The sequence below is a fragment of the Meriones unguiculatus genome, chromosome 11, assembly GCF_030254825.1.
Source record: "Meriones unguiculatus strain TT.TT164.6M chromosome 11, Bangor_MerUng_6.1, whole genome shotgun sequence".
NCBI lineage: Eukaryota > Metazoa > Chordata > Mammalia > Rodentia > Muridae > Meriones > Meriones unguiculatus.
The window spans coordinates 35,954,789-35,980,882 of NC_083359.1; the positions used below are offsets into that span (position 1 = coordinate 35,954,789).

At 44.1% G+C, this 26,094-nt stretch overlaps 1 protein-coding gene across 1 annotated transcript; it reads left to right on the forward strand.

Moving 5' to 3' along the window:
- The first annotated feature begins 342 nt into the window (after positions 1-342).
- Gabrp (gamma-aminobutyric acid type A receptor subunit pi) lies at positions 343-22,954 on the forward strand. The gene is made up of 9 exons (XM_021651588.2): positions 343-431; positions 1,516-1,634; positions 5,961-6,028; positions 7,381-7,598; positions 11,026-11,108; positions 16,920-17,057; positions 18,707-18,859; positions 19,364-19,551; positions 21,060-22,954. Exons 1-9 carry the CDS (start codon positions 379-381, stop codon positions 21,360-21,362), a joined length of 1,323 nt encoding a protein of 440 aa, XP_021507263.1. The 5' UTR covers positions 343-378; the 3' UTR covers positions 21,363-22,954.
- The last annotated feature ends 3,140 nt before the right edge of the window (positions 22,955-26,094 follow it).

A 26,094-nucleotide genomic window follows, 5' to 3' on the forward strand; every position in this document is an offset into this window, starting at 1 on the left:
TTGGTATGAATGCAGCTCTGGACAAGAACACAGTAAGGACAGTGTGGGACTCCTCAAATCTACAGACAAATATGCACCCTAGAATGGCTACGAGTGCTGTTCCTGGAGAACCACTGTTTAAACTCCACCGATAGCTGGGGTGGGTTAAAAATATTAGCCTCCCAAATGACCATGGACCCGGATGATGCCCAGGAAGCAGGTGCTAGCCTAAAAAGTGTGCAAAGAGGCTGCTCCCACTGCATGTTGGGAGAATACCGTGCCTGGCAATCCGTGGGCTGGAGGGCAGTGAACCTTTGGACTGTCCCCTCACCTTACCCCATCTGTCTCCCCAGGTGATTCCTCCTTCAGTCTCTCTGTGTGTGAATTAGCTCCTTCAACATGAGCTGCAGCTTCTACTTGGCCTTTGTGTGTCTGAGTCTCCTCACTCAAAGGTGAGCGGTGCTACCCCAAAATGGCTCAGTGCAAACTGCCCTGGTGTGGCCACCTGATGGAACAGCCTGCAGGCATTTCCCACAGAACTTACCACAAGCCAAAACCTAGTCCCTTCATTTCCCTGAGACACCACAACAATGAAATGTCTGTGATTCACTTTGTTCTAGAGAGTAAGTTTCTAAAATTCTCACACACTGATGGACTTGTGTGTTTTCATAAGACACTTGGTTAAAGGAAGCTGGGAAGAGGGCTCAGTGGTTAAGTGTGCTTCCTGTGCAATCATGAGGACCAGAGTCCAGATTCTGATGTCTACACAAGACTGGCATCCTACAAATGCCAGTGAATTTTGGAGCTGCCAAGTGGAAAAGAAATAGGATCTCTGGGGGGTTCTGCCTTACAGCCTAACTGAGAAAGCTTGAGCCTCAGGTTCAGGGAAAGACCCTTCCTCAAAGGAATCAGTAAAGAGAAATAGAAAAAGGCATCTGATCTGCATGTTCAGGTACACATGCCTGTGCTCACATGCGCACGCACACACATACAACCAACCAACTAATCAATCAATCAATCAATCAATCAATCAAAAGAAAAGCCACTTGAAGGGCTCCCAAGTTATCATGACAATTTTCTCCATAGAAAATGTGGGTAAGAAAACGGAAATGAGCAGAGTGGTGAAGGCACATATCTTTGATCCTAGCACTTGGGAGGCAGATGCAGGTGAATCTCTGTGAGTTTGAGACCAGCCAGGTCAACAGAAAGAGTTCCAGGAAAGCTAGGGCCACACACGGAGAAACCCTGTTTCAAAACAAAGAAAAAAAGAAGGAAGGAAGGAAGGAAGGAAGGAAGGAAGGAAGGAAGGAAGGAAGGGAAATGCTAGCTCACTAACAGAAAGAAAGAAACAAAGAAAGAGAAATACTAACTCACTAGCCAGAAAGTAAGAAATTTCTCATTAGAAAAGCCACCATGTGAACACACACACACACATAGGCACACACATGCACACATAAGGGGAAGGTCAGTCAAGTTCATGTCTATGTTTATCAATATTTGAACAATATATGCAACAAAGGTCACTCTCTCTTCCAGGTTGTGCATCCAGGGGAACCAGTTCAATGTGGAGGTCAGCCGAAGCGACAAGCTTTCCTTGCCTGGCTTTGAGAACCTCACTGCAGGATATAACAAATTTCTCAGGCCCAATTTTGGTGGTAGGTTATCCTTTCTGACCAGGACACCAGTTCAAAAGGGCCGGCACAGAGATAAAAGGCAGCAGAGGGCTTCAGCAGGCTTTACTGACTCCACCCTGCTCCAAACCTGTTTTAAGGATTGGAAAGAATGGATAAGGATGTGCGCCTAGGGTTTCTCCTGCTCCCTTAAAGAAATTACTTTATCTCTTGACTTAAAGGTTTTCGTCTCCACCACTGTGGTGGGTGCAGGGAGCCTCTGGCAACATGCGGCCCTCTCTTCCTTCTCCCTCACTTCTATGGGTCCCTGTTCCAGGAACGCACCATGTGCAGCCAGCATTCCTCCACCTGGCCTTCCTGCCTGTAGCCTGCCATGAATAATCCTCTCCCATCATTTCCACATGGATCTCCTCTGGGGTCATTCACCTGCTCAGAACATAAGCCTGTGCCCCAGCAGCCTAGCCTGAAGTCCAGGCATCCCAGGCTCTTCTCAGTCCAGCCTCTGTCTGCCTGTCGTTCTCATCCTCCAGCAATATTCTGCATTATGGCCCCAGGCACACACACTCCCACCAAGCGTCCTGAGCCTCCTGGCTTCTGTGTCTGCATAGGCTGCTCATCTGCCTTGGGTCACTCTTCCAACTTGCCTCCCTAGAAACATGACAGTTTTCCATCATGTCTTGGTGACAAGGCTACCCTCCTCTGAAAGGCTCTTTTTGATTCCTCCACAGCCCATCCCCTTGCTTTGAACACAGCTCTGAGTCACATGGTTCCCCTGTTATACTGTACCTAGCTTTATGTCCCTTTTCCCCTTCTTCTCTCTTCTGATGGTGACAGTTTCTAGTCAGATCTAGGACAGCGTGTGAATCCAAGTTCACTGGTAGTCAGATGACAGGAGGCCATTGCCTCATCAAGGTGTGTGTTGGTCTGTAAAGAGTGAGGGTAGAGGAGATGGAAGGGCTCTTTGGCCTCAAGGTGAGAAGCGAGAGAGGCAAGGAAGTCTGGGTAGAGGTGTCTTGGAGAGGAGTACTGATGGGAAGTACTGTTTGGGAAGGCCACGAGGAAGTTCCTGAGTAAAGCTCCCCAGCAGAGGAGTCTCTGCCTCTGGGCATCCCGGATCACCCCTGCCTCAGTGTGCTGTCCTATGCAGATTTTTGGGTGGCTGAGGTCCATGCTACCACTTATCTGCACGGCCTTAGGGTGAAGTTGCTGGCAGATTCCTCTGTGCAGCCACTGGGAACCTCCGGCGATCTAACCTCAGCTCAGCTGGAGATCTGGACAATGTCTAGCCCCACAGTTAGGATCTGAGTTCTTTATGTCAAGGACCTAGAGAGCCACCAGCTGCTCTGGATTCCCACACCCTCCTACATGCTAGCAATAAGCACATGAATCTAAAGAGCTTGCTTCGATCGATTTCTCTTGCCTCCCAAACCACAAACAGCTAAGCCAGTACAATATTCTTCATGTTTGCACAATAACAGGCCAACCAGATGAATGGATGTTGGGCAAGGAGGTTGTTCTGAAAACAGGGCTCCTAGAGTGGGCTTAAGGGAATATGAGGCCCAGTTCTACCTGAGGTAAATAGGCAGAGGCACCTCACTTAAAAGGAGAGAAAGCACAATGCCATGCCCGGTGACTTTGTACACTCCATCTCCCAAAGGAACCTGTCTTGCTGGGCACCCTCTATGCCCGTGGATGCGCCCTTGCTTCCCTGTGGTATTTTTACATCCAGCTTCTTGGCCACCAAAGCTTTTGAAAGACAGAGCCTCCATCATATTTTCCAGGGACTAAGCTGGGTAAAGCAAAGGTCATCAGGTGAGCACGACATGCACTGCCCAGCAGTTGACTTTCACCTTTTCCCTGGGAAACAGGTGCCCTCTGGTGGCACAGCTTACTTGTATAGTTTCAGGGGACAGAAAAGCAAGCTGGTGGTCCATGACACAGCCAATGGTGACCGGGCCTGGACTAGACCGTGTAGGGGGAAACTAAGCCATAAAACACCATGGGACTCAACCCCTGTGTGCTTTCCACTGTGCGGTCTTCAGAAGAGTCCAAGGGGACCCACTGTTTTTCATGCTCTTCAGCTCAGTCCTCTGGTAGGCTCTTGTCTTAGCCTGTTTTGTTCAGCTATAACATAGTGCCTGGATCTGAGTAGTTTATAATAAACCCAAATTTATGGGCTTGTAGTTCAGTATTAAAATGCTGGCATTTGGCAATGGCCCTGTTGCCATCGTGTGGTAGAAGGTGTGAGGGCTGAAGAAGACAAGGGAGGGCTGAGCTTGCCCTTTCCATATAGCACCATCTCTACTCATGAGGCTGGACCCCTCACGGCCCAATCACATCTTAGTGCTTCCACCTCTTAATACAGTTACATCAACTAAATTTCCACATGAGTTTTGGAAGTGGAAGAACAATGAGGATTGTAACAGTGGGTTACATATCATTTACCTCACAGGGAAACAACAACACAGAGGGGTTTAATGGCCGCTTGAGGTCACACTGCAGCAATGCATGCAGTCCTCTCTCTCTGAGTCCACTCTTCTTCATGCTGTGCTTTGCTGTGTTGAATGACAGAAAGCCACCTAGCACCACGCCCTTCCAGCTCCACCCTCAAACATTTCCCTTTTCCCATTAACCATTAACGCTTATCTTTCAACTGCATTGGCTCTATAAGCCCATTTCCAAATTCCTGCCTACATTCTATGACGTGGTTTTCCTGGATTACTAATCCTTTAATTATTAGGTTGTTTTGGCTAATTCTGACCAATTAGATGATTAGATGATTTTTTCTGGTTTCCTCACAATCCCACCTCTTTTCTTCCTGGTTCATTGCCACAGTCCCCTGGGGGCTGTCTTAGCTACTTAATGTAAGTGAGAGTTGTTGTATCCATTAACCTGGTTAGCCAAGTTGTGTCTTCCCAACATTAGCTGGAATCACAGAAGACAGTGGGAAGGAATGGAGGACACTGCTGGTGGGGCTGTGTCAAAGCATGGAAGGTATGATGCCAGAAGCTGTGTGAAGGGGACCATTTCTGAGATTCCTGGAAGGAATGGGCGGGTACTTTGCATGTACTTTGCCTTGCTGTCACTGGCTAAGACACTGTCACACCAGTAATGTCATTGAAATCCCTTCGTCACCCTCTTGCAGGTCAAAAAACTACAGTTCTAGAAACTTCAGTAATTTATCCCTGACAGCAGAGTTAGGAGATTTCAGAGCTGAGATCTGAATTCACACGGTTCTCACTCCTGGGTCCTTCTTCCAAACCTCCCATCTAAAGAGGAGGCATGGGCCTGGCCTGCCTGGTTGGCTTCTGAGACTGCGCTCCAGTCTCCAAAATAAAAAGAGTCTTCAATGGAGTCTTTCAATCTCTCTAGACTCCAGGACCATGCACAGGACCAACCATGGTGACATGGTTGTGGCATTCTAAAGCTTAGGGCTCCTAAGAGCAAAGGAGGAAGGTGGGCAGGGCCAGCAGGTGCTTGGCTTCGATCAGTCTTCAGTGCCATCTTACGGTAAACTTCCTTAACAAAAGGAAAGGAGAGTCGTCTGTGTACAATCACATGAACAAATCTGTCCCACTCTGCACAATTATTCTCCAACCCCCACCCCACCCCACCCCACCCCTCCAGGCACCACAGCAAAAGCCCACATAAGAAGGAGCAGATACCTTACCACTGGCCTCTTTAAAATACAAACTAATGGCCAGGGAGAGGGCTCAGCAGGTGAAAATACTTCCTGCACAGCTGACTGCATGAGTTCCATTCCCTGAATGAGTGTAAAGGCTGGATATAGAGACACACATCTGTAACCCAGCACTCCTGTGGCGAAGCTGGCAGTGGAGATAGGAGGACTTTCAGAGCTCTCAGACCTGGTAACCTCAGGGTAGCTGTGTGGCACCAAAATAACGGGAGAGACCCCGCCTTAAAGCAAAGTAGAGGTGAGGACCACCAACTCCACTAGTGTGTGGCACACATTCATTTCCCTCCCCTCTCTCTCCCCAAAATAAGTAAATTAATCTTAAAATGTTTCTTAAATACCCGTTAGTTAATAATGGTGCGACCTCTCTTATGAATCATGATGTCCCTATGTATCTGCATATATTTTTCATACCAAATGGTTGCTCCTGGGAAGATAAAATTAATTCTCTTATTTTTATAGTTCAGATTATTTAAATATTTCTAATACATGTATATTGCTTTTATAATTTTTAATAGTTTTTTTGTTTCCAACCCACTAATGCAGAAACACTGGCTATGGAGTCTGCAGTGGGGCAGGGGATGGAAGCGGTGATTGGAAGGAGACCCTGTGTTTGTGTTTCTATGTAAGTCTTTCTGGTTGTTCTCTATTCTCAGGTGACCCGGTTCGGATAGCGCTGACGCTGGACATAGCAAGCATCTCTAGCATCTCAGAGAGTAACATGGTAACTGTTACCCAGTGGCTGCCCCCCACCCCCGCTCCCTCTCCTTGCTTCCAATGATGATGTCCTCTCAAGTAACTCAGAAACAGAATGCAGATGCCTGAGTCCTGCCTCCTAAACAAAGACAGGAGAGGATGTTTGTACACTAGGTCTTCTAGGCGCCAGGAGTGAAACAGACTCAAAGGCCAGGAAGAGAAAATAGAAAGGGAAATTTACATTTACTGAGGAATAAAAATTGAGGAAAAGAGGCCAGGTGGGGGAGGCACACACCTTTAATGGGAGGCAGAGTGGGGGGGGGGAATCTCTGTGTATCTGAGGGCAGCCTGGTCTACAGAGAGGGTTTTAGGACAGCCAGAGCCACATGGAAAATTGCTGTCTCGAAAAGCCATATATATATATATATATATATATATATATATATATATATATGGCATACATCAAGAGAGCAGCTGGTGGCCAAGGAGCTGGGAGTGTTTTGGTGGTGGGGGAGAAGACTAGAGCCACTTCCTTCACATTATCTTGTTTCAGGACTTGAGTGGAACCCTTGTTTCACGTACCCCACCAAACTATATATCAAAATAGGGAATTACTAAGTGGCCCAAGTTGACCTTGAACTCACTCTATAGCCAGGCAGGCCTTGAACTTGTGAACTTCTTATCCCAATCTTCCCAGTAGCTAGAGTAACAGATTATAGGCTGTGTCACTGGGTCTGGCTGGATCTTCCTCAGCTGTGTGCATGTGTGTGAATTCTATAAAAGCCAATATATATAATTCTATAAAAGTATATATATATATATATATATATATATATAGAGAGAGAGAGAGAGAGAGAGAGAGAGAGAGAAACTATATAAAGAATGTAGATAGATAGATAGATAGATGGATGGATGGATGGATGGATGGATAGATAGATAGATAGATAGATAGATAGATAGATAGAGGAAAAGAATAAAAACATGGTACAGACAGAAGCCTGGACCTCACACAGTCATTCAGAAAAGGTGATAGCCAGTGAAAACTAACAATCTAATGACCAACTTGAGAGGACACAGGAAAGACAAAGCCAGGAGAAAGGCAATTTACCAAGGGAGCCCGTGAGGCATGATGGGTAAATTCTAGGCAACCCTGGCCACCAAAACCTCCATCAACTGTGTTCTCAGGCAGTGTGAGCTTTTATGCCAAGTAGGTCACGAGCCTGAAAGTGAGCCTTGACAGTCGGAGTTTTCTAAATTAAATAATGAACTTTGTTCTTCCGTTGCTGCACATAGTATCACACCAACTTGACTCCTTTCCTTCTGTTTTTTGGGGTCTCCCTACCCACGCCCACCATTTCCATCTCCGGCTTTCCCCCCTAGGACTACACGGCCACTATATACCTCCGGCAGCACTGGACAGACCCCCGGCTGGTGTTCGAAGGCAACAAGAGTTTCACTCTAGACGCCCGGCTCGTGGAGTTCCTCTGGGTACCGGACACTTACATTGTGGAGTCCAAGAAGTCCTTCCTCCATGAAGTCACGGTGGGAAACAGGCTCATCCGCCTCTTCTCCAACGGCACAGTCCTGTATGCGCTCAGGTGAGCAGGCCTATCTGGGAGACTGGGAATGGAGGAAAAGATGCATTTAAGAAAGATGCATACATCCCGGGTACTTCCGACCAGAACCGAAGTGGCCGGTCTGAGCCCCCATACCTCACAACTTCCTCTCTTCTGTTTTGTTTGTTTCTTTGGGGTGTTGTTGTTGTTTTGGGAGGATTGGGGGGTGGTCCGTGTTTGTTTGTCTGTTTTGGCTTTTTGAGACAGGATTTCTCCATCTAGACTCGCTTTATACAGGCTGGTCTTGAACTCAGAGAGATCTGCCTGCCTCTGCCTCCCGAGTACTGGGATTAAAAGTGTGTGCCACCATGCCCAGCCTAGTTCCCCTGTTTTATACCCCCGGGCCATTCAGAAGGACTTCTCTCTGTATAGCCTGGCGACAGAAACATCTTTGGAGCAGACGCTGGGTGCCAGGCAGGCCCTTGCAGGATACTAAGGGGGAGCTAAGTAAGATGGCCCCGCCCCTGAGAGCACAGCCATGTAAACAAAGGAAGTACTGGGTGCCAGGACCCAAGTAATGTTAGGGGTAATGTTAAAATATGCTTTCAGAGGATTGTGAGCTGAGCCTTTCAGAGTGAGGAAAGCTAGCAGAAAAAGAGGAAAGGAGGCTAGAGAGAAAGCATGAGGACCTGAGTTCAGAGTACCAAAGGCTGTGTAAAAGCTGGCATCAATCTAAACTGCAGTGCCGAGGAGTAGAGAGACAGGTGGATAGATCTAGCCTTAAGTCTAGCCTTAAGCTGCAAGCTCCAGGTTCAATGAGAGACCCAGTCTCAAAAGGGTGTGGATCAGATGGCTTCCTGAATAAAATGTTTGCAACCCAGGCGTGAGGATTGGAGTTCTAAGTCCTACCGTTCACGCAAATGCAGGGTGGACATGACAGCCCACCTGTACACTCAGCCTTCAGAAGACAGAGACGAGATCTCTAGAGAAAGATGTCTGGCTAAACTACCTAAATCCGTGGGATCCAGGTTTACTATGAGACCATGACTTAATATATAGAGAATGATTGAGAAAGATAGTCCGTCTCTTGCCCCCATGTACATACACACAGGCAGGTGCCCGCACACGCTCACGCTTGTGCATCCACAGACATGAACATATACACAAACGAATATAGAGATAAATAAATAAGGCGGAAAAGTAATCGAGGAACAAATCCTAATGCCAGGAACCCATGTGAGCAGGTACACCTGACATGTACACAAACACACACCAAACACACACCGAATGAGGAAGGAGGAGGAGGGAGAGGAGGGAGAAGGAAGGAGGACCAGGAAGGATAAAGACATGAGCAAACAGAGAAGTCTATGTAAGCAATTTGTCTTTCCTGGGGTTCAGTGCGGCCGGGAATCTCTACAGTGTGCCTCTGCGTGTCTGAGACACGTTTGTACAAAGAAGCAAGTCGCGTGTCCCAAATACTCCACCTATTTGCAGCCACAGGCCACCTCCTCAAATTGCCAGGGCCTAAAGTTTCCTCCATCTCATGGCTTCCTCTCAACGGTGGGAACAGGAAAGAGGCTCCCTCAGCGTTGCATAAGGCAGCCTACACAAATTATTTCTTGCAAGGGCTGTGCACACTTGGACTCCCTGAGTCCTTGGGGGGGCAGATCAAGTAGCAAATATGAATGGACTAACCTTTAGTCACAAGAAGAACCTAAAGTTATAGAGCAAGGACTGAGCAGCATTTCTGATCAGTAGCATTTCTGGGCATGCCTCAGCAACACTGGGTTTTACAGAGACCAGCCCGGACCCCAAATCCTCTTTCAGGAAACCTAACAGCCCTTTGTTTCTCAGTCCACGTTTTCCCAAGCTTCCATGGGAATTTGTTTGCACAATAGGTGTGTGCATATACGCTGTGTGCCTGTGGTACATATGTTTGTGTGTACCTACTCTGCGTTACAGAATATACCACAATCAGGGCGGGTGAGAATTACTAGTGGGTCGTAGCTGTTGGGCAACTCGCCACTAGAATCTTGTCCTAAATAGCTCTGTGAACTTAGGCGAGTTACTAGACCCTCTGAGCCTCAGGTTCCTAGACAACAAAATAAAAACGATAGCAGTTCTCATATCATAGGCTATTCAGAGGGTTAGTGCATGTGACGTCCTTGGCACAGAAACTGGCTTGCAGTAAGCAAGCAGCGCCAGCTGTTCTGTTTCTCTATCTCCCTTATGGGGATGTGGAGGGCCATCAAGTTGGATACTGTGCCATGAACACAGCTGCCCCCTAGAGTACCCAGCACTGTATGTAATAAATTGGGGACCTGGTAAAAATGTATGAATTTTAAAAAGGAATACAAAGGCCTGACTTTTAAGCTCTCCACTATGAGGACCTCACTGATGTTTATTTTAGTTGAGCACCCTTAGGTGAACACAACAGGCATGAGCTGTGTGTCCCCTGGGTTCTCTCCATCCTGATGCCATCAAGGAGACAGGAGACCAAGACTCTTGTTTGGGCTCCACCACTCAGAGCCTTGTGAGCTTAAGCTAGTCCAGTGATCACTGTTCCAGCACTACAAGGGGTTGTGATGAAGATCACACTGAAAACCCAAGTGCAAAAGCATCCCCAGGAAGAGAATGGGGCAAAAGTCCCACCGATAACCATAAAGCTATCTGTAATTGATAGCTGATGAGAGAGGGAAAGATTCACTGTCTCTAATGAAGTGACACCAGATACATAAACCATACTCCAGAGCAGGCCTCATGCTCAGGAGTAATTCACCCATAAGAGACAGGTTCTGTGAGGGTTTATTTCATTTTGCTTTTTCTGTGTGCTTTGCTGTTGTCATTTTGGTTTGGGGTTTGGGTGTTTGTTTGAGAGAAAGAAAGAATGTCAGGTTGGGTAGGTAGGGAGTGAGGGGCATCTGGGAGTAGTTAGGGAAAGGGAAAGAATATGATCAAAATAGATTGTATGAAAAAAAATTAATTAGAATTTTTTTAAAGCATCTCCAGAGTGGGAGAGATGGCTCAGCCCTTGAGAGAACTTGTCGCTCTGGAAGACAAATTCTCAGCATCCTCACAACCATTCCTAACTCCAGTTCCAGGCACCCAATGTCCCTGACTGACTAAAGCGAAAAACATATATTTTAAAAATGTCTTCAACATGCTGGAGAATGAGTCTGTTCTGTAATATTGTGGATGTTTTGCCTCTGAGTTGCTGGCATTCCAGCTTCTTCCACTCTGGATCCAGTTTTAACTGGCTCTGATGAGTGTTGTTGAGCACAGAAAAAAAAAAAAAAAAAACCTCAGAAATGCTTGGATGCATGCTCCAAGCCACAGATCCCTGTAAGAGTCTGAGAAAAAGTCCTCCTGGAGCAGCCCTCTGAAGAAACGTGAACTCAGTATCTCTTTCTTACAGCCCTCTTTCATATCCTGTTTGTTTCTTTGTTTTTTGTTTTTTTTTTCTTTTTAGAATCACAACAACTGTTACATGTAACATGGATCTGTCTAAATACCCCATGGACACACAGACCTGCAAGTTGCAGCTAGAGAGCTGTGAGTATACGTACCTGAAGAAAGCCCCCCAGGTGACCTTCCTGGGTGACTGGGTGACTTCCCATCTCTTTTTGCAGAGTACCCTGTATCGGTGACTTTTCTTTCTTCATGTTGATCCACAATGGATTGAGCCATTCGGCCTGTTCTTCCTGACAGAGTCAGATTCCTCTCAAAGGCAAACTGCAACATTGCACCTTTGGGGGAGAGCTACTGTGCATTAGTGCCAAACATCTCCAGTGACGAGTAGAGAGATGAGGGAGGAAAATGCTTTAGCATAGCTGATGGTGTAGATCGCGGTCAGCAAACTGCATTCATCTGCCAAACCTGGCCTATCACCCGCTTCCGGAAGTGCAATTGTATTATAGAGAGCAATGCAGATTGTCTATGGCTGCTCGCTGTCACACTGTAATAACAGAATTGAGGATTTGTGATAGAGACTGTATGGTCCACAAAGCCTAAAATAATAACATTCTTCATCACTGCAGAACTTTTAGGAGCCTCCAAGAACTAATTCCCTGTGAAATTCCAAGGAATGTATCCTTTCCCAGACTTACATAACCATAGAACCTTGCTTCATGACTATTTCTACTTTATAGAAAACATCTTGATGAAAATGGATCTAAGCTAGCACATGATGCCTAGAACTTACAGTATTTTATTTATGCCATCTCTCAGGCTACTCATTCTCAGGGTCTGTGATTCCAGGTGAGTTCTTGGTGAATTGTTCTATGGCTATGACCTTTGTCCTCAACCCACTCTTGCCACACCAAAACTAAATCAAGCCCAGGTCCCTATAAAAGCTGATGCAGAAGTTCTGGGCCTTACCCTTTCTATGTGTTACTAAATATGCTTCTGGCTACTCTCAGGCTACCAGAAGGCCTCAGAAGCTTTCTTTTCCTAATGGAAATGCACCGTGGCCTCTAGCTACACCTTGCAGTTTAGCTGTGGAGGAGATAGGGAAGCTAGTTGGAAAATAACCTCAGGCGGACAGCTAGTGTGATGACCTCAATCCGACTCTGACCTGGTCCCCTTGACCAAACCACTTTTCCATTAGCAACCATGAAAATAATAATTAATAATATGACTCTTTTCCTGCTAAATATCATTGCATCCACATGCGAGGCACGCTCACAGATAACTTCCAAACAAACCTGTAAGTGTTGTTTTTCCCACCTTTTGACCATAGAAATTAAGGCCCATTACAATTTTGCATTTTCTAAAGAAACCTGGGAATCAGAAACACTGGGGGGTAAGCCCAGCTGGACGGACAGACAGTTCCTAGGTTTCTTCTAACAGACCAGCAAAGCCCATGAGGATTTTGTTCCAGTGATCTGTTTGTGATCTGAAATATACATTTTTCCCAGATACACCATAATGTGGTCTTAAGCAATTGTATGAGATTTTTAGGTTCTCTAGTACCCATTGAAAATCATCATTTTTTTCCCCAGACTGAGGGGCCATGTGACACTTGTTTGGGATTCTCAAATCCTGCCAAATATGAAGCTGAAATACAATGTGACTATCAGACAGCAGTTCCAAGTTTTTTCCATGCCAGTTCCTTTTGGTTCCTTAGGACCAAGGCCAGTGTTTTTCCTTTCCTCTGTATCGTAAGGAAAATATTTTGACTCAGTCTAATACTTCAGTTCTACATATTTTCCCACTAATGTCTCCAGCTAGTCTGGATGGCTGATTGAGTTCCGTCTGCCTGCCCTCAGTGAGTCCATCCAATCAACAACTGCATGCCTGTTCTGTGTTAAACACTGTGGTGAAGGTTTGCGATACAAAAGATAAAATGATTCGCCAGTCTTCAAGAAGTATCCTACCTGACAGAGACCACAGGACTTAAAAGAATGAATGACAACAGTAAGCTGTAATGGCACTGCGGAAGCCTGGTAAGGGTCAGAGAGGCCCAGAGGGAATTACTACCTGAAATCAGAGAAGGGATCAGTTCCAGCTGGCTGAGAGGGCAAAAAGCATGGCACAGTACCACAGGAACAAGAAGGAATAGAGCAAAGGTTAGCAAGAAACAGACAGAGTCAGAGCCTGGGGTGGGGGTGGAGTGTCTGTGTAGCATAGGAAAGGCCCTGGCTCAGGCCCCAGCACTGAGGCAGAAAAACCAAATACTGAAAACAGTCACTGATGTGTATAAGGCAGCTGCCTCCAACACTTAAGAGAACTTATTTGGTATATGTAAAGCTTCATAAAGTGCTGTGAGTTAATGAGCACCTAAATTATAACCTGGGAATTTCCTAGAATGGAAAATGAGGGTTCACTCTAAATAGATGTAGGTCAAATCAATTCCTTGGGATTGTTAAACAATCTCCATTGTTCCTTCGTAAGCTTCTCTGAATATCCACCAGGTCTAGGCACCTGTGTTAGGGAAATAATGGCACCGGTATGACTCATTAAGGCATCAAAGTGGAAAATAACTACAGGCAAGCCTTGGGGACCATTGGGTACTCTACACATAAGGGCACAGCGGGCAACTCCAGGAGAGAAGAGCCATTTTGAGAAAAAGCCATTTTTCAGAAGTACACATTTAATTAAAGACTTCGGCAGATTAATTACCCTGTTGAGTCAGTACATGCAAACCCTTCTTGAAGCAATGCAGCTGTTTGGTGGCAAAATGCAATTGAGGTTGTCAAAAAGAGGAGTCATCCCCATGCAGCACAATAGAAATAATTGCCCTCCATGTGTCATGGCCGGGCTCATGCCAAATCCCAGGAGCAAGGTTCGCCAGGAAACTTCAGCACTCTATGTGCACATCACCATCCCCAAGGAACAGAGGGAGCTAACACAGAATGCTTTTAGCAGACATTTAGTATTTTTAAAAAATCACATATATATGCATATATATATATATATATCCACTAAAAAAATGAATTGACATCATCTTAATCCACCATATTCACCGAGGGACAAGAGTTGGTAATAACTAAAAACTATGACTATTCTAGGGGTGAAGCCAAGTACCCCAGGAGAAACTTGCACTCCTTGTTTTCATAGAAATGTCTTCAATCCTTCGGGATTCCAACCTAATTTCAGTGGCTAGTTTTCATTCAGTTTTGGATGACCCCGAAGGAAAACACACAACTTTACCTGAAAGTCCTCAAGGAATTCAGGCATCATAGGATAAAGTCTATTGGATATTGGCTCTATAACGCTGCTTCTTAGTGCAATACGGACCCCAACAGCAGAACCATAGTCTCAGTAAGCTTTGAAGCAATGGCAGGAGACGTCTGTGTTTGCCACTGCAGGTACTGGACCCATGGGCTATGTCACCAGCTGTATGGCTTTAGCTAATGACCCTCTCTGAGTCTCTGCTTCCTACTCATTGGAATGGAAAAATTAATGGTACCTGGCTCAATGAATTGCCTTCTATTAATCAGGTTTATTGGTCTATAATTTATGCACCATTAAATTCAATTTTTTTTTTCTGAGACAGGTTTCTCTGTGTATCCTTGGCTGTCCTGGAACACATTCTATAGACTAGGTTGGCCTCAGACTCAGAGATCAGCCTGCCTCTGCCTCTTGAGTGCTGGGATTAAAGCTGTGCACCACTGTTGTTGTAAATAAAATGGGTGTTGGGCTAAATACTGTGTATTATTATTTCTATAATTATTGTGGCTATATTATTTTGCCTGCTATCACAATTAATAAGTCATGCCTGTTAACTTTTATAATTGCCTTATTTAGCTTGGGCTGGGCAGATATTTTACCTACGCTGTCTCAGTAACCTCATCTTCCACCTCCCAGGCCCCATCCAATGCCATCCTCCTTAACCATCCTCTTCTGGGCTACCTTCCATCCATAATCTTATAAATACTTGTTTTTATTCTTCATCTGGGCCTTTCCACGTCACTATTGGAGTCCTTCCTCCAGGCCCGGGTGGTTTCTTTGCGATCCATCTGTCTGTTTCCCATGGTTCTCCTCTTCCCAAGGCCCAAGAACCTTAGTCACACCTACCCCGTTCTGCTCTGCCCATGTTTTAGGCCTTTTAACCAACCAATCAGGTATAATGTCGTAGGCAGGTTTACACCACAAGGATAGGTGTATCTGGGCAGTAGCCAGATCTTGAGGGCCAGTAATTAGCATCAAAATACAAGCATCAGACCAACCTCCAACACACCAACAACAACCAACTAAATTCGCCCATTTTTAACTTATGAGCAATTCAAAGCTTTCGGTAAACTTACCAGGGTGTGTAGCCATTGCTAGCTTGCATTGTTAGAGCATTCTCATGACCCCCAAGGAGATCCCTGGTGCTTATTGCAATCATTCCGATTTCCCACCACCAACTCCAGGTACCACTAACTTACATTTTGCTGTTATGAATTTGTCCCTCCTGAACATTTCATATAAAGTAAGGTCAATATGATATGTTCCCTTTTGCATCTGGCATTTTCCACAGAACACAGTACTCCATTCCTTCTGATTGTTCAGTACTGTTTCTTTCCAGCTTTTCAGTGGATGGACTTCTGGGTTATTCTTACATCTAGCCACTGTAGGTAATGCTGCTGTGAACAGTTCTGTACAAGTCTTTCTGTGACTGGCACTTCATTCCTCTTAAGTACATACCTTGGAATAGAGTTCTGATTAAAATAATTATTACTATCATCATCTTTATTATTATCACTTATTATTTAGGGGTTTTTGGGCAGTCACTTTGTTTTCCAAAAGTGGCTGTATAGCTTACAATCCCACCCATGAAGTTCCAGCCTGTCAGTATCTTCATCATTTTTCTTATCTCTTCTTTATTATTGCCATCTTAACAACTGTGAAGTAGTCTGTGATTTTGCTTTGCATTTTCCTAGTGACTGATGACATTGAAGCTCTTTTTTTGTGCTTATTAATGATACACACATCTCCTCAACCAGGATTGTAGAAGATGATAATGTTGCAAGGGACTTAAAAATTGCTTACTAAGTAATAGATACTGCAGTTACGATCACCACCATCCATGGGCTTTGAGATTAAGCTTTTCTGAGCAGGACACCATGCTGGCTTTTTTTTTCTCTCTCTTATTTGTCTATCTCTTGAGAAAGTAAAAAAAAAAAAAAAAACCAAGAGTTTTCACATGAGCAAATGACTCCTCAAGTCTAAGGTACAGTATTTCATAAGAAATATTTTAGAAGAAAATGCAAGCTCTTCTTCACACACAGTAATTGATGATAAGAGCCATCACAATTTCAGATATGCAAAAACAAATTTCCATCTCAAAACTGAAGAAACACAGAAATGTCTACCTTTCCAGGATTGTGAAAGCGTTAGAGATGTGTTGTGTGGTGTGTAAGGAACAACATGAATGGCTCATAAAAGGTAACTGTTATCAGTACCATCAACTGATATTAGCTAACATTTATCAAAAGCACATGTTGACAGGTATTCATAAAGCAGCTGATTACATGGGTTTTCGGTTTTACATTCATGCAAATGGGAACTATTACTAGACCACTTCCAAATTCCCAGACATTATCGAAGCTCAGACTGCTCTGAAAGGCAGAATCTAAAATGGGTCTCGTTGTGATACTATGCTTTCTAAGTGTCATTCAGTGGTGAAGGAAGCCATTCTTATCATCCACCAGGCTTGAACAATGCTTAGCACAGAACTACTTCCGAACCAACGAAAAAAATGATCCTAGCAAAGAATTTCATTCTGCAGTGCTTGAGAAACATTGCCAACTTTTACTTGGTGTGTTCCTTTAGACGTAATGCCACCAGGATAGAGCTCTTTGCTACACTGCAGCATTTCCCAAACCGTCTAAGTCTGTAGCATCCATGCACTGACCCGGGCTCACTCTTGTTTGCCAGGGGGATATGATGGCAATGACGTGGAGTACTCCTGGCTGAGAGGGAATGATTCCGTGCGTGGACTGGAAAACCTGCGCCTTGCTCAGTATACCATCCAACAGTATTTCACCTTGGTCACCGTATCCCACCAGGAAACAGGTAATTCCCATCACACAGAATAAACATTCTTAAAGAAGAGGCATGGAGAGTTGGCTCGTTGGTTAAGAGCGCTGACTGCTCTTCCATAGGACCTTGGTTCAATTCCCAGTCTCTACATTGCAGCTCACAACTGTATGTAACTCCTGTTCCAGGAGGCCTGACACCTGCACACAGACAAATGTGCAGGCAAAACACTGATGCACATAAAGTAAAAATACTTAAAGAAAGGATTTCACCCTGAATCATAAGGAGCCTCTCCACCTCTACTGTGGAGTGCAGGCATTCTTTAGTGGTATGGAGTAGGGAAGGGAGATTGCCATGGGACCTAGGTTTCTGTGCACTCCTCACTCAGGGTTGACATGGTCTCTGGGCCAGCACTGAAGCTTAGCTGATTGCCTTCTGGGATGTTCCAACTGCTCAAACGCAGCAGGTCATGCATAACGGTCACTCATGTTTCTAATGTGTACTCTGGTCACTGAAGGATGAAGTTAAGAAGGCACACCCAGGTTAAGAAGAAAGCAGCGAGACCGCATGATCACACCTCATTACTGAAATCATTGCTTCATCATGTTCAGAGCTGGATCTCTGGGAGTTGGTCCTTTTCAATGGGTATTTTCTAAATGGGATGATTTCATATACAAATAGTTGGCATTTTCTTCTCACTTCCTCCTGGTCAAGTTAGAAATGCTTCGTTGCAACAATACTTACATTCTTTAAAACCTTACCATGTACTTAGTTGAGTTTAGATGACCTAAAAAAAAATCAAATGTGTGCCAAAATAAAAGAAATAAACTGTGCCTAGATAAAAAGAGGGGAAGGAAAGCTACAGCTCTCTGTTGTTTATCTTCCCCCGCATGTAGCATGTGTGCATTGGTAATTTCATTAGTATGATCCTGGAATGATACCTCTGAAATTAACAAAACTTAAATTATAGGGGCTGGTGGATCACTCAGTCAGTAAAGTGCTTTCCTTGCAAGCATAAGGACTTGGGTTCAGTCCCCAGAACCCTCTGTGGGGGAAGGGGACAGGAACTGGGCACACACACCAATTGTAATTCCAGCGCCAGAGAGGCAAAGATGGTGGGACTCCGAGGCTCACTGGCCAGGTATCTGGCCTACTTGGCAAGTTCCGGGCCAAGTAAAAGATCTCCGGTAAGAGATCTGACCCAAGATTGCCCTCTGTTTGCTCTCACAAACACAGGAACACACATGCGCATACACAAAAATTAAATTATATATAATAGTCCCATTCTACAGTAGTCTTCAAAGCACTGGGCTGTCTCAAGTAATCTTTATTAAACAGGTATTCATTAACAACTCACCTTGTGAATGCACCACCGAGAGACAGGGAGTTTGCTCCGTTGGGGTTCACAGCCTAGTGATCTAGCTGTTAAGAAAATCAGCTCTCGCGATGCTGAAGGGATTCTGTGATAAAGGAAAGCATATGAGGAAGAAGATGAGTGTGGAGGTTAGTGAACAGCAGCCCTGTCAGTCCCACGCCACGCAGCGTTGACACCCTGTGTGGAAAGTGGAGTGGCTAGATCGCGGTCATGGAAGACAATGTGTGTGAGGTTTAGTTAAGCGCCTCACAGAGCAAATATTCTTCTGTATGGACAAACACAACTTCTTTTCTCCCATTTGCGCTTGCAGGGAACTATACACGACTGGTTCTGCAGTTTGAGCTCCGGAGGAACGTCTTGTATTTCATTCTGGAAACCTACGTTCCTTCCACGTTCCTGGTGGTGTTGTCCTGGGTTTCGTTTTGGATTTCTCTTGATTCCGTTCCTGCAAGAACATGCATTGGTAAGCAGCTCCCACAGGCAGCTTCTAAGAACTGGGCGCATCGGACGCTTTTAAGAATTCTATCATTATTTTCACTGATGGTTGTAGAACCACTAAAAGAGTTGGTATTTTGAGAAATTCAGATTTCTTGAGAAATGGATCCAGAAATAGAAAGATAACGTCAGAAGGATTTTCTTTTAAAATATGTTTTGTAGTGACAGAAGAGGTCACCTTGTGATTAAACAGCCCACTGTCAGTTACCTTATGCACTGGCCATTCATCTCTAAGAGAAGACAGAAGATGACATATTGAGAAAACTATGTCAGTTATATCTGTTCAAGATGAATAAATCATCCCTATTCCAGAAGGTCACAGACTCTTTAAAATGAGATCTGTACTTGCTGAATCTTGGGTGTAGCCCAAGATCTTGCTGGCTCCTGGGTATAGCCAAGCAGCCAGATGATGGCTGGCGGGCAGGGTGGTTAATGGGACCCCAGCATGGAACAGTTTCTGCTTTTCTCCCAGGGGTGACAACAGTGTTATCCATGACCACACTGATGATCGGCTCCCGCACATCCCTACCCAACACCAACTGCTTCATAAAGGCCATTGATGTGTACCTGGGGATCTGCTTCAGTTTCGTGTTTGGGGCCTTGCTGGAGTACGCAGTTGCTCACTACAGCTCCTTACAGCAGATGGCAGTCAAAGATAGGGTAAGGATTTTGAGGGCGTTGCCTCTGATCCATCACTTGGATGGACATGCTCCAGAGAGCTCATCAGGGTTTGGTTCCCATCCCCAGAGTAATTTACTTTGTTCTAATAAATCTTCTTTCCACCAAGGTAGGCACTTTGGAAGTCATGGTGTCCCTTGGCCAAGGTTGTTCTTTTCACTGAAGAAAATAGGATATCAAACTTTAATTCTCTGGAAGAAAACTATTATTTATATGCAACAGGAAAGCATAAGAGTAAGCATCTAAGGAAAAGCCCATTATCACACTGGACATGCTTACATGCTCACACACACTTCAGATTAACCTATAGTTCTACTTAATCCTTTTGATGCAATTTTATATTCTTAAATTATACAAGTAGCAGTTTATAAAAAAAAGAAAGAAGAAGAAGATGTACGGAAGAAATTAACTTGTAAACAAAAGTCCCAGAGACAAGGAGACTAAAAGGTAGAGTTGGGAGTCTCACCTAAGACTCCTTTGCTCCAGTATAATGTGTTGTTTTCCCTTCACACAATAAGCAACAGGCTATCCCATTAATGATTACTCTCCATAGCCCCACTAGACCTCGAGGTTATTTGGAAACTGAGTTTGATAGACATTGGCACACTGAAGTTCATACTAACAAATAAACAAAAATGATAGGGATCTGGTTCAGAAAAGCGCCACCCTAAGCAGTGTCCTGGGACCAAGAGGGACTAACAGTAAGGATATGGGCAACCCAGAAGATCCAGTGACTTTGTCATTGTGTTTGGTTGTTGTGACCAATGTACAAACACCAAACGTTCCAGCCAGAGGAGAATATGCATTTTATGTGTTTTCTTCCATATAGGCTTCCCTAAATAACAACACACATGAATCTAACAAGATTGACAGATGAGGGTTGGAGAATTCCTGAGATCTCCTGCCATTGTGTCCCCCCATCCCCCCATGCCCATGCGTATAACAACAGATGCTCTATGGAGTATATGCTGTATTGTTTTGTTTTGTTTTGTTTTGTTTTGTTTTGTTTTGTTTTACATCTCTCTGAGTATCCCAAAACTCAGTGAAATGAAATCATCATTATTTTATTATTGAGAAAATTTCCCTCAAAGTTGTGAAGCAACTCAGCCAAGACCCTACATTCTGTATCATCAGCACCTTGTTAGATAGTGGAAATTTCCCAGGTTTTCAGGGAGCACCGCTATTTCTCTATGTGTAGCAAAGACCACATTGTGTTATCTCTCATAATCTCTTCTCTCTGGAATGGACTAGAACTTTACCAAATACCTCCTAGGTCCTTTACACAATTTATACCACTAATCTTACCCCCTAGTCTCATGAAGGGACAATTCATGTCATTAGTATGTGGCAGACAAGGTAACTGAAGTTTCCAGTAGTTAACAGACTAAGGTTTAAGCCCAGGTCTGCTGCCTTCACAGCACACTGTTCTTCATAATGTCATCTCTGTACGTGTGTCCTGTCTTCCGAGCTAACTATTGTCTATGAACCAGGGGACAGTGAAGGAATCGGAAGACGTCAAGATCACTAACATCATCAACAGCTCCATCTCCAGCTTTAAACGAAAGATCAGCTTTGCCAGCATTGAACTATCCAGTGACAATGTCAACTATAGCGACTTGACAATGAAAGCCAGCGACAAGTTCAAGTTTGTCTTCCGAGAAAAGATCGGTAGAATTGTTGATTACTTCACAATTCAAAATCCCAGCAATGTGGATCGATACTCGAAACTACTATTCCCTTTGATCTTTATGTTAGCCAATGTATTTTACTGGGCATACTACATGTATTTTTGAGATGACATTGAACTTTTGCACGCCAGGTGTCTTTAACAGAATAACATAATGATGTTAAGGACATGTGTATGCACTTCAGCTGAAGAAGCTACATAACGATTTTTCTAAGTTGTGTAGAAGTCCTACTGTGACAGGATTCTGTAATGGAATCGTTATAAAGCAACCCTTTTCTTCTTCAGTTTGGACAGAGCATCCCCACAGAAGACTGCAAACCTGCTCAGGGCTATTTGCTCTCTGCATCTCTGGTCTGCAGTCAATGCACAAAATTGTGGGTAGAAGGTTGATTATATAGAAGGGGTTTATTTTTTAAAGAATCCATCGTGCCGTTTACTAAATCTCTGCAATGTTTGTAGGTTGTGTTCTTGCCTATTTAGTGAGAGGCGTTTTCTAATTTTTGCTTCTCCTTGAAATGAAATACAGGTTTATGTCAATTCACTGGTGATCACACCTCACCTCATCAACTCAGTGCCAGCTAGGTTCTGAGTATCATTTAATACCACAGAATTCCAATAAATCCTATTATTGAAAAATCAAATGTAAATTAGTAAAACTAGCAGATCAATAAACTGAAACATAAGTCCTTTAATATAGTTGCCCAGGCTTGAAGAACCCCAGGCTTGTGTCACGATTACACATATCTCGTTATTTTATTGTTATACACCTTAGTCCTACACTGTATAAAAACCATTTTTCTACATCAGGAAAACAGGAGGAGGTTTTGAAACCTTATTCTAGGATGCTTAATACAGAGTGCTACCGTGAAGACTTGCTGGGTCAAGTCTGTTTTCTAGCAAACTTTACTCACATACTGGCTAGGTACCAAGTAGACCAGAGAGTGTTCTGTCCTGTGATTGTGGATCTCACATTGGAGAGCATTTTGCCAGGGGCAGATCCCCTAAATCCTTGCAGGAGGAGCTCTCATCCTTGTGCTCCAGTGACCAGGCAGGAGTGATGTCTGTCAGATAAAGAGCCATATTACCCAGATACGAGTAGCTCAGCTTAAATAGATTCCTTTCTCCAACCTTTCTAGCTAGACCACTTGAAGCAGCTTATCCTACAAGAGCAGGAGACCACCCGTCCCTGAGTCCTGACTGTTTTGAACCATGGTGAGACCTGTTGCGCAACCCACACGAGCTATCTTTTCTGAGTTCAGCCAGTGTCAGCCTGACCCAGGAGCTGGTGTGTGCCGCTCCCTCTTGCTCCTGGGGACTCGACTATGTAATTCAGCCTCATTTATTTCAAAGGCTCTCCTCACCTTCAGCCCTTCAGCCTCCTTTTCTAAGGAATGCGCAGCTTTGCCTGTCCTTTCTAAAGCAAACGAGAAGTTTAGGTGGTCTTTCCTTTCACGTCTTTCACCTATGGGTCCTCCTTTTAATCATCATGATACTTCCCATAATTCGGGATTTTTGAGCTTGATTGCCTGGAGCTTAACAAATATTTCTACTTTAGAACTCACTTTGCTTGTTGGAATATACTTTTAAGCTAGGTGTAGTTGCACCAGTAAGAGAGCTCTTAGTAAAATCGCTTCATATTTTATATCTGTCTATTTTATATACATACTTAAGGGGAAAGGTTAGGAGAAGGGAAATGTGGCTGAATGATTCCATCATATTTGTATACAATTTTTTTATGAAAATGTTTAAAATGTAACTTCACTGAGGCCTCATTTAAGCAATTGAATAATGACAATTGTAAACATGTGAAACTATAAAATAAACACATCATGTGAACCAGCAAGTGGTAATCGCAAAGCGATGTTGACACATCCTACAAGTAAAAAACGTGTATTACAGCGCTAATTCAGCGGCCTCACACGCCTCCATGCTCACACTCCCTCCCACCTCACACAGCGTGCGTATCCATGCACAAGCACAAGAAGAGATAGAATTTTTAGTGTGACAGTATGCTCTGGGAGAGAAACAACTTTTAGATTTTAAAACCACACTGCACTTTGGGTAGCAGGCAGCGGCATCAATTTCTTAATAATAACTGCCAGTTCCTTACATCTGTTCCAAATATTGTGCCTATTGAGAGTATTACCGGAACAGACTTTTTTTCAAGATACTAGTTACAGAACAGTGGTTCTTCTTCACCTTCCTAATGCTGCCACCCTTTAATACAGTTTCTCACCTTGTAGTGACCCCCAAACCATAAAGTTATTTCATTGCTACTTCATACTGTTAAGATTCGTAACAGTAGCAAAATTAGAAATACAGGTTTGTCAGAGGAGTCGTGACCCACAGTTTGAGAACCACCATTTTAGATCTCTATATTAAAAAGAACTTTGTCAAATACCCAGATGAATGTTAACTGGGGGGGGGGGGGCAGTAAGAAATATTCTAAGTCACAGAAATATAATTTAAAAAACTATTTTGTTATTGAGAATATCCAAAGTCTCCTCAGATGGAGTTGTGTGGATATAGGAAGGCATTCAATAACACGTAAATGTCAGAAGGTTCAGAGGCGGGGAAGAAGGGAATGAAGAAATCAGCACATCAGAAAATCAGCACAGAGCGTGTTGCAGACCACAAGCTGAAAAGTAGCCATGCAAGGAGTATGGGGGGGGAAAAACAGTGCGGTGTGAACCTTCAGTGCCAGGCATGGCCGATGACCTAGTGCCAGGGGCAGTTTGATGTCTAGGGTTGAGATATGCCCTTTCTTCAATGATGGGCGTTACTGTTTTAGGAGCAGGACTGTCCTCAGCTGCTGCCACATTATGAATTTTCACAAGTTCGTGATACATTTTGCTGCGAAACGCCCTTAATGCTTAAAGTATACATTTTAAGAATTTTAATGTTTTGGTAGCAGGGTTCAAAATACAGTTAATATGATTTCTGTACCACACCAAGGACTTAAGAAGAACATTTTTAAAATAAATAAATTTGATCTATTTTTAACTTCAAGAATATAAATATAAGGGGATGGAGAGGTGGCTTCTTGGCTAAGAGCATGCACTGTTCTCGCAGGGGACTCAGGTTCCACCATCCATGTGGTGGCTCACAACTGGCTGTAAATCCAGTATCAGAGCGTTTGATACCTTTTCTTGGCCTCCACAAATACTACGTAAATGTGAAGCCACCTACAAGCAGGCAGAACGCCCACATACATCAAATAAAAATCATTTTAAAGCCAGGAGTAGTGACACATGTTCTTAATCCCAGACTCAGGAGGCTGAGGCAGGCAGACCTCTGAGTTTGAGGCCAGCCTGGTCTACAGAGCAAGTTCTAGGGCAGCCAGGGCTACACAGAGAAACCCTGTCTCACAAACGGTAACAATTTAAAATAATATGTATATTAATCCAGGCATGCACTGCATGCTGGATATCAGTAAGTGGAGGCCAGCCTGGTCTACACAGCAAGTTCTAGGTCAGCCAGGGCTACATTATGAGACACACTGTGTCCGAAAATGTGTATTAAATACTATTTGTAAAGAATATATGTATCAGATTGCAGTGAGTTCAATTCTGGCCTACACTTTTAAAAACAATGTATAGAGTGGGAAAAAAATATCAGAGGTCATTAAAATTGTGAAAAACAAGTCCAGGGGCTTTGCACCTTGAAGCACAAGGCTGAGTGGTTAGGCCTGTCATTATTGGGTCTTCTAGAGTGGTTTTGTAAGGGGCAGGCTGCTCTACTGTTTACCTGAGTCAATGAACTGAATACGAGTGAACAGGCGTAAATGAACGTACAAGAAAGTCAAATTGTTTAGAGGGAAGAAAACTTGCTAGCTGAATAACAAAATACTCAGATTCGCCATCTGGAAACTTCCTTTGGGAATAAACAATAAGTAGTAATAAACAATCAGCTCTTGCCTTTGATCTTGCCATCCGCCTGCCATAAGCAGATGGCTCTACTCTACCAGGTAATCTTGGGAGGTTTGTAGATGCAGAGTGGTGCTTCTCAGGGATGAAAATTAAAATCTCGTACAACGCATTGCTAGCATAGGAGCAAATGCTTATGAATATTCCTCGCCGCCCAGGAGACCGAGCTTCACAATTGTGATTTATTTGGGAGGACTTAGAGTGGAGTGGAGGGGCCCACGGCTCTCAGTGACCATCCATCTAGTTTATCTGTAAGGGCGGCTTTCCAGGATCTAGAGAAAAGACTATTCTATTTGGAAAATTAAATATAAATTAAAAAAAAAAATACCTGCATAGCTGAATGCTCATATGCGTCCCTACAGCCACCGAAGGCTTACGCATTTAAAAGCATGCTGACTATTCTTCTATAAGTGAAAACAAGCCAATAGCCAAGAGGTCTTGGACGTTGGGTGGTTCACATCTTTCTGCCATGGCCTGCTTCCTTCCCAGATAAGGGCAGGTGGATGATGATATTAAGATCCTCAGGAAGGTCTAGGGAAATGTCTTGCCATGAAAGCATGAGCATCTGTATCTAATCCCCAGCACCCACACACAAAGCCTGATGTGACCAGATACTCTCATAACCCTAGCTCTGTGAAGCGTGGTGTCCACACAGGAGCATTGCCAGGGCTTTCTGGCTACCAACCCAGCTCCTGGTTCAGTGAAAGACCCTGTTTCAAGGGAATAAGCAGTGACGGAGCAGGACTCTAGACATACACACACACACACACACACACACACACACACACACTATGCACAAATTATATATATGTGTATGTATCATGCACAAATGCACCGCAATTACACACACACACACATACACTCACCTACATGGACATACAAACACAAAAGCCAAGCATAATGGCTGTAATC

Bases quoted from the DNA above. Each gene is read 5' to 3' on its own strand.
- Gabrp (XM_021651588.2), top strand. From the start codon at position 379: ATGAGCTGCAGCTTCTACTTGGCCTTTGTGTGTCTGAGTCTCCTCACT. The intron at 432-1,515 runs GTGAGCGGTGCT...TCTCTCTTCCAG, and splicing joins CTGAGTCTCCTCACTCAAAG to GTTGTGCATCCAGGGGAACC. The intron at 17,058-18,706 runs GTAATTCCCATC...TTGCGCTTGCAG, and splicing joins CGTATCCCACCAGGAAACAG to GGAACTATACACGACTGGTT.